This window comes from Hordeum vulgare, chromosome 4H (assembly GCF_904849725.1).
Source record: "Hordeum vulgare subsp. vulgare chromosome 4H, MorexV3_pseudomolecules_assembly, whole genome shotgun sequence".
In the NCBI taxonomy this organism is placed as follows: domain Eukaryota; kingdom Viridiplantae; phylum Streptophyta; class Magnoliopsida; order Poales; family Poaceae; genus Hordeum; species Hordeum vulgare.
The window spans coordinates 575,206,689-575,216,006 of NC_058521.1; the positions used below are offsets into that span (position 1 = coordinate 575,206,689).

At 46.1% G+C, this 9,318-nt stretch overlaps 1 protein-coding gene across 2 annotated transcripts; it reads left to right on the plus strand.

The window, feature by feature from the left end:
- Positions 1–3,986: 3,986 nt before the first annotated feature.
- LOC123447165 (transcription factor bHLH96-like) lies at positions 3,987–6,468 on the plus strand. Of its 2 annotated transcripts, XM_045123747.1 has the most exons (4): positions 3,987–4,548; positions 5,394–5,801; positions 5,878–5,926; positions 6,019–6,468. In XM_045123747.1, exons 1-4 carry the CDS (start codon positions 4,132–4,134, stop codon positions 6,072–6,074), a joined length of 930 nt encoding a protein of 309 aa, XP_044979682.1. In that variant the 5' UTR covers positions 3,987–4,131; the 3' UTR covers positions 6,075–6,468. The 2 variants fall into 2 exon arrangements, with proteins under 2 accessions (XP_044979682.1, XP_044979681.1); XM_045123746.1 differs by lacking the exon at positions 5,878–5,926 and having other exon boundaries at positions 3,990–4,548.
- The last annotated feature ends 2,850 nt before the right edge of the window (positions 6,469–9,318 follow it).

Here is a 9,318-nt window from a genome sequence, read left to right on the forward strand (position 1 = left end):
CATTCCGAGCCCCGTCCGGTGTCCCCGTCACTCGAACGGGACTAATGCCCACAATAGTCCCAGTTTGTAATGCGGCCGGGACTATTGCTCCGATCCGACTAGAATGGAAGCCCTGTTTTCTACTAGTGTAGACCCGACAGTCAGGCCAGGCCAGACTCGGGTCTAGGTTTTCAGCACCGGGCTTTTTTTGGCCCAACCTGAAGCCCGACCTGGCCCGAGATATGCCCAAGCATAGCCTAGGGTAATCTAAGGATGGGTGGTCGGCTGGAAAGTTAGTTATCAGTTGTGTAGGAGTGAGAACAATGTGTGTAGGAAACACTAGAGTTGTTCCGTGGGGCCAATCTAGATCTCGAGTGGTAGCTAGATATAGTGATCTTATAACTAATAGACAATACAAGGGCATTACACATCAATCCATTCCATCCATAGTCGGCAATCCTGAAGATCGCCATGTACTTTCCCAAGTTGAGGATAGCTAGGCCACCAAGCACTTTTTGGCAGAAGAAAATGTCACAATTGTACATACATCTAGTGCCCCCTTTGTGGTTTTGGAGTACTAACGACAAAGTTGGTTAACATATTAATGTGTTTGTGAGTATACACAATAAAAAGTCATCGATGATCGGGTTTAACTGTCATAGACGACCCTAAATATGTTAGGAAACCATTGAAGACTTTGTTGTCCCTTTCATGAAGAATTAGCTTGATGACTTGGAATGCGAAGACTTGGTATTTTGGTTGTTCTTTTTTTTCATACTTGAGCCATAGGGAACACCATGGTGTTGAGAGGGGTAAGGTGATACGACGATAGTATTACGAAGTGATCTTCAACCCGAACCTATTTCTTCTAGTGAAGATATGAGTGGAATCTCTTCGTGATGTTGAGTCAACTTCACTTTTTCCTAAAGTAAAGTTGATGTGTGCGCTTCAAATCCAACCATTGGACATGTGTTGATTGACCAGTGAAGTGTCTCACGCCCTTATTTGTCATTTTATCCTCGAAATTGCTCCGGCTATAAATAGCCACCCCCTTCAACAATTAGTTGGTTGGCTACTCCGAGTTATTGTGTGCCAAGTGTCACCTAGAGCAACCCATCGTACAAAGCATTTGAGATAATCTTAGTGAGAAAACCCATATACCCAGAGGCTAAGTGATTGAGCATCACTGAAGAATTTGCTCTAAGTGAACCAAAGACTTGTTGCTCTTGAAGACTATGATCTGCCAGACGACTAGGAGCCATGTTTAGAGATTCAGAGAGTCAATGTGGAATGCCAACGAACATGTATGTGAAGGTTTCAGAAGTTTGCCTTGAAGACTTACCTCGAGTGATAGGGCGAGATCTAAATAACCTTAGCTCAAGAAGAATAAGGAGACGACTTGGTTTTCTGAGTTGAATCTCAGCCTTTCCTACCAAATGTAAAGTTGTCACAACAACTTGAACTGGTCAAACAGATCCATTATCTCCACTCCCTTACAATATGTATTCACACCATGAAGACTTTTTCTTCTCCTCTCTTTGGAGTTTTTGTGTGAAGGCTTTCAATTTTTGATGTGCATATTTTCTTTCATCTTCATACTTTTAGTACTCTAATATGTTTGTTTCCTAGCTAGTTTAGATTACGTGTAATGTTATTTGGTATATATGCTTCGCTTCATTCTGATGATTGTGTCGTTTCCATGTTGGCATGCTTAGTTTAGTTTTCTTTACGCAAGTATTTCGTCATACTGCTTTGTGAATGTTTTTTCAAGGAAATATCTTCCTTTGAAGAATTTGTGTAAAATCTTCCATTCACCCCCTTTGGTCGATAATACACACTTTCAATATTTAACTTAGCATTTGCCATGTGGAACTTTGTCACGACTCACAAGTTTCCCGAAGGTGGGCACTGAAGCTTACCAATATAATTCAACACTTCCATTGGGACGCTTAGAGGGAAGCGAGGTAATAAATAGCTTTTCATTCTGTGATTTCTGTTTACCAACAGCTTTCTCCTCTGGGTGTCGAAAGTTGTGACACCACGAACGAGCTCTAGGGAGTGGGAGGCCTAGGTATCCCACAGGGAAGTGTGATTAACGGTCGGGATGTCGCATAAAATGTCTTAGAGGTTAAGAACCTGGTATTTGATTGGCACCACCGCACTCTTTGGTAATTGGTTACATGACTTGTAACCACACCAAAGCTCTGAAGAATGAATGTGAGGCTATGTGCAATATTTTTAATCAGGACCACACACAAAGTAATATCATCAACATAGTGGATGGTTAGACTAGTCATAGTGGGGAGTAACTTAGACTAGTAACATGCATATGTTACTATTCTATGTTATTATCTCTATAGTGGAGAGTAACATATGTGTGGTGTCATGCAACACTTCATTTATTAGGTTATAGACTCATCTTGTCTTGGTATGTATGATGTTACTCTTAGTATGAGTAACTAGCTATGTTACTCAATTTGTCTCTCTCATCATTAATTAGTTGCCAAATCATCCTTTTTGCTTAGGTGTCATTTATGTTATTCTCTATGTTACTCCCAGTGTGGATAGTCTTATAGTGAAAGGTGTGCAACCCCAAAGTTGGTGCAGGAGGACCCCTAGTGTGTGGCATGATCAGGTATGTGGTTAGAGGGTCAATTGCCAAGACAAGGAGAAAAGGAGAGAAAAATAGGTCCTGCTAGTTAACTAATAAGGAAAATAGGATTAAACAAGCATACTCATACACCTAGCGAGCATGCACACATCGCCACCAAGATCGAAGGACACAACCCACAAACGTGCCACCGGATGACCACAAAGCAACGGTTCTGGTTGAAACCACTCCGCTATTTAGCCGACATCACTACAAGGATCGCGAGACCATTCCTACCCTGCAATGCAATTAAGCCAGCAAGCCAAAAAAATGCCATGTCATATGTGTCGCCCCAACTTGTCTTCATCCAATGGCATCGTGATTCTGTCGACCACCTATATCAGCCAAAACCCTTGCGACACAACAACACGCGTCTCCGCGGCCATTGCCGACTTCCATCCACTCTGCCCGCGCAACCTAGGTCACAAGATGTTATGCTGATGTTTGTACTATTTTTAGAGGGTGAATGCTTGTGCTTTTCAGTAATCCTAGACTTGGGCTTGTTAATTACTCTGCAACCACACAAAAAGCTAGCAGAACAGGCAAAAACATTGCCTACAGGCTACGGAAAGACAGATGCGCCATATAACCTTTGTAGTGAGATGTCACATGAGGCCCGGCGCGTAGTAGACTGTTTACAAAGGGGCCAAGGAGAAGGAGTTTGGTGCATGGACGGTGAAATCACAGCACATGCATGCATGCATGGATCGTAGTAGCTGGCTGGCTGGCTAGTCCGAACCTTCATACGGGCGCACTAGCCATCTAGTACTACTAGCTAGCACTACTACGTAGGAAGGAGTTGGCGCTGCAGTGCGAGGTTGTAGACGTATTTGAGGCATTGAGCCGCTAGGTTAGTTCGGGTGGGTGGCCGTAAAATCTCGACAGCAAGCTGGACAAGGCGCGTACGAGCGCTAGTGCTAGGTGCGTGCGCAAAGCTGGCGTTGCATGTTACTCGGACCGCCGTGCATGCAGACGCAGAATCTCTCGGGGTCTCCCATAATTTGACCGTCCCTCCCCACACCTGAAAAAGAAACCCTAGCCGTACATCCCAGTTTGCAAATACACCCTGCCGGGACCTGTGGGTTTGCAACAATCCTCTGCCGTTCGTTCGCCATTGGGCCAAGGTTTTTAGTACGAGTAGTAGTAGTATATTTTCCTCGCCTCGATCCCCTCCCATTCCCTTTCCCTCGTTGGCCTTGCCCGATTCTGTTACCCAAACCCAAACCGTTGGGCCGGGCGCGTCCCCGTTGATTCCTTCCCCGAAGTGGCAGCGCAGCACGCCACCAACGCCCTCGCGCGCGCATGGTGACCGCGACTCCCTCCGTCCGCGCGCCCCCTATAAAACGCGGGCAGCCCCTCGCCACCCTCCCTCCCTCCCACCTCACACGCCGATCAGTACCCACCCGTGTCGCTGCCGCCGCGTACTGTGCGTGTCAGCTTGTCTACTGGCTTGTCAATCGTGTCCATCTCCGGGTGTGAACCTTTCGCCGGTGGGCGCGCGCATGGCGCTGGAGGCCGTGGTGTTGGCGCAAGGCCACTTCGGCTACGGCCTGCAGGCTCCGGGGCTCGCGCCCTGGTGCGACATGCTGGGCGCCGGCGGTTTCCTGGAGGACGACTGGGATCAGCAGCTTTTGGCCGCCCCCGTGGCGCCCAATGCCGAGGATCAGTGGGAGCCGGTCTCCAGCTGGGACCAGTCCGAGGCGTCCTCGGAGGGCAAGGCGGCGGCGCCGCCGGAGCCGGCCACGGCAGCGGCGGCGACGGGAAGGAGGAAGCGGAGGCGCGCCAAGATCGTCAAGAACAAGGAGGAGGTGGAGAGCCAGCGGAGGACCCACATTGCCGTCGAGCGCAACCGTCGCCGACAGATGAACGAGTACCTCGCCGCGCTCCGCTTGATCATGCCGCAATCCTACGCTCAAAGGGTACTACTATTTACTAAGAATCATAAGCTTCACTCATTTTATCTTTACTAAGCATCATAAGCTTTACTTGATTTTAGCATCTCTCAAGTGTACTATAGCATCATTATTAATACATCATTGCACCGTATGATTGTTTCGACGCGAGCTTTTCTGATAATTTTCCAATTCGCAACTCTCTTTCTATTCCCCTTTTGCTATAAGAACTGGTCAACACACTCAATGAGTATTCTGTTAACGTTCCAACTCGCGACTCTCTTTACATTCCCCTTTTGCTGTAAAAACCATTCAACACTCACAGTTGCAACGAGTGTTCTGCTCATGCTCCAACTCGCACCTCCTTTTCCATTCCCCTTTTGTTATCCGCAAGAACGGGTTATTTCCATTGAGCAACTAATTAATGAAAAGGCCATTCGCACCATTGAGGAAACATATATTGCAAGTTCAATAGTATCATATGAGTTAGTTACCATTAAGACAATATTAGTTGTATATGTATGATTTACTTGATTTTAGCATCTCTCAAGATCTTGTAGTGTTCGTAGGTTTTTGTCCTAGGAGTGTTTCGAGGGCAAGCACTCTCAGCGGGTTTCATGCTAATGCTCCAACTCGCATATTTCTTTCCGTTCCCCTATTGTTTGCTACATGTAATAACTGGTTATTTCCGTTGAGCAATTAACGAAAGAGGTTAATGAAAGATGTTATGGAAAAGGGGTTCGCATGGTTGAAAAGAAAGAAAACACCTCACTCACTCACTGGTTCAACCGTATGATTCAAATAAATGAGTGAGTGATCGTTAAGCAATTAACTGTATACTTGTCTGATAATGTGCTTTCACATGTTATTAGGGCGACCAAGCATCCATCGTTGGAGGGGCAATCAACTACGTGAAGGAGCTGGAGCAGCTCCTCCAATCGCTCGAAGTCCAGAAGAGTGTCAAGAACCGCACTGGCCGATCCCCTTTCGCCAGCTCCTTCACCTTCCCACAGTACTCCGCCTCGTGTAACATCACGCAGGCCACCACCGCCAGCGACGCCGGCTCCGGTGCCGATTCGAGCGGCATCAAGAGCGAGGCCGGCGTGGCCGACATCGAGGTCACCATGGTGGAAGGCCACGCCAGCCTCAAGGTGTTGGCCCGGCGGCGGCCGAAGCAGCTGCTGAGGCTTGTCGCCGGGCTGCAGCAGCTGCGCATCCCGGCGCTCCACCTCAACGTCACCACCGTCGACGCCATGGTCTTGTATTCCTTCAGCCTTAAGGTAATTATAACCTTCTCCGAAAGCGCTATGCTACTTTGTTTATACAGTATGTTTATATTACACACACATATATAAGGTGATGGAGACAAATCGACGGATCGAGCGGGGCAGCCAGAGGCGCCGTGGCACGTCGACGGTTTCTTTCTTTTTCCATATAAGAACGGCGTCCGGTGGTGGTGACGGCATTGATCTTACTTTGTTTTTGCACGTACGGTAGGTGGAGGATGGATCCAAGCTGGGCTCTGTGGAGGATATTGCGGCCGCTGTGCATGAGATCCTGGGCAGGATACAGCGGGAGGAGGAGGAGGCTGGTCGACTCAGCAGCTCGAGCTGATGCTGATGGCTGATCGATGCCACGGAGGAGACCGTCGTGCATGCCTGTGACGCCCGCACACTGCACTGCTCCCTGCATCTGTGCATGCGTCGTGTACCTGCCACGTCCTCGAAAATGGAACCCATTCTACTCTAGCTTTGTATGTGAAAATTCCACTCTAGCTTTGTATGTGAAAATGTGAATGCGACTGCTGTACCGTGCATGCAACCCTTGCCCTGTCCAGGGCGAGGACGAAAAAAAATAGTAGGACAAGATAAAAGCATCTACATCCCCATATATATGTTAAATATGAGTCTCGTATGTCCGCGGACATACTCGGACGACGCCTCGATATTTCGTTGTCACAACCACATATGAGAATTTTATACCCTCAAATCCATACCAACTACATAAATACTCCTTTCGTTCTAAAATTCTTGTCTTAGATTTATTTAGAAATGAATGCATCTAAATATTAAAATATGATTAGATACATTCATATTCAGACAAATCTAAGACAAAAAAAATTAGCACGAAGGGAGTATATGTACTAGCCTACTAGTACTACTCGTCGTCGGAGATGTAGACGACGACCGCACCAGACGGAGTGGCATTCTGCTCGTAGGCCGCCTCATCCACGTTCATGAAGAGTTTGTCATGCTCTGTGGGCGCCTCACGAAGGAAACGACGGTTGGCCTCCACCTTAAGCTCCAACTGGATGGGCTTGAGGATGACTTGCTGCTCAACCGCCTTGTTCGTTTGGGAAACCTCATACTCCGCCAGTGCGTCGGTCATGACGAAGCCCGCAACCGGAGGCGCGTGGATCCACCTCATTTGTGTCATATTCCCCCTCTGACTCCGCGTTCATCATGACCGTGTCTCGCACTTACTCTTGCGTCTCCTTCTCCGGCAAGTTTGAAGGCAGTCCGACTGCAATTCGACCTTTGTGCATGGCCTGGATATCGTCTATAAGCTCCAACCTTCGCTTTGGGGTGAGCACGTCATACATAGTGACCCGCTGTCGGGACATGACTAGTGGTTGAGGGCTAGCGGATTGGACGGTGGTGGCACAGAGGAAAGTGAGAGGGGATGGGGTAGGCTAGGGTTGGGTTGCCGCAATCCGGCTTAAATAGTCGGATTTTGGCCCCTTGGACGGTGGTTTGGAACGAAGTTTTCACTAGACCGTTGTGTTCACACGTCTGTTAATATGAGTCATGGCCACCAATCTGACATGACGGACGCAGCCGGATGCGGCCGATCCTTTTTATATCTTAGATACGGACTAGACGTATAGGGTCGATATGAAGGACGTGCTAACTAACCGGGCCGTCGACTGGACGGAGGGGACCAGTTGAGGAGTCTGGCTGGTTGTAGCTCTACATCAAAACTCGGGCACAGCATGTTTGGCTCTGAACCGAACACATCCTTTTGGCGTCGTACATTCGTACTTGTGCATGCATTCACGGATCTACTTTACATGCATGCACACAGAGTCACAGACACAGCTGCTGTGTGTCTCGAATCCATGCATGCATTCACATGCTTCTGTTCGCCGTGTGGCGTGTGGTACATCTGTCGAGAGATTTGTCTGGGGATGAACAGAGCGAGCCCAGGAAGAATGATTGCCCGATGATGTGATGAGTTGGATCCTCCTTTTATCTGTTGGGCAATGGAGCTGCTGCGTGTGCTGGATAGCTCGATCGGCTCTGCCAACGAGTGGGCCGTATGCATGCGAATAATGCATGTGTTGTGCACAGAAATGTGCGTTTCAGGGTCCATGCACGATCGGGCATACTGCGGCGTACACAGACACCATGAGTGGTATTGCATAGAGGCTAGAGATTCCATTGACCGGGTAATAGTAGCCGCTGCGTAGGCGTCAGGTAAACTGCTGCTTGTTTTTTTGAACGAAGTCATCACATACCTATAAACGCACCCACGTACATCTTATTTCTACAAGTATTTTAGAAAGACTGAGACGACATATCTTAAGATTGACGAAGTCGCGATAGACATCTTCATAGTCGACACGAACGTCTTCTCTTACTGAACGCACATTGCTGAAAAGTGTGATATAATTTTAAAAAAAATGCGAGTATCAATGTTAAATCTGAACTTAAACTCTGGTAAACAGGAAATACCATCGTCCTTCTAACGATTCAACTACAAGTTGGTCGTGTAAACAGCTGCTTGTTGCAGTTGTATTATTATGAGTGTCACTTTGTAGGTCCCACACGACATGGTTTCATAAATGTGCTTTCTTGTTTTCTTTGAAGAAAATATGCATTTTTTAAGGAAATGTGTATACATAGTTATATTTCTTTTTCTCATATTTGCATGCATATATGTTATTTTGATATTTGCAAGAATAATGGAACAATATTTTTTTAGTTATTCTTTGGACTTAGATACATATATGTGGTTGCGCTGTTTGGAAGAAGAAAGTTATTTCAAATACTGAATGTGCCTTCCTTTCAAAAAAAGTAGTGAATGTGCCTTGTGTATACCATATTACATCGAGGAAATTCCCTATATATCATCGAGAATTTTCCTTTATGCCAAATATTACTCCAGAATTCATATCATTGAAATTTTGCACCCGGCATAGATTTTCCACTTCCGCTAGTTGACCGTCAAGCGACTATGAAAAGGACGATTATTCCGTTAGCCATACGGTGTGGTGATCTGCCAAAATGATTCACTAATATTGGAATAAATTAATTGCAAATTTCCAGCATGAAATAACACAAAATTTCATGATACATTTCATCAATTATATACCAAAAAATTATATAAGTTTAACAAGGAAATAAACAAAAGTTCTGTAACATATCCACTTATTTAGCATAGCATCACAATTTTCATATAAAGTTCAGTAGCGCATTAATACCGAAATTCAACACATTTAGCAGTTACCACAACAGTATGCTTTAAAGCATCAAAGTCCGTCACAACACCATATTTGGATCATTGTAGATCAAAAGTGAGAAATATTTGCCATACTTTATTAACAAATAATGAATCAAGCAAACAGACATTACAACCATAAACAAGTCCTCGAAACTTACAGCCATATACATATTTCCTCAAGTGCCATGGCCTGCTTGGCCTGGTCACCTAATATGACCTAATCCAAACACATAATTGTTAATTTCATACACATCTCCATCTAGAAACCGCGAAGAACCAATGTACCCTTATTCT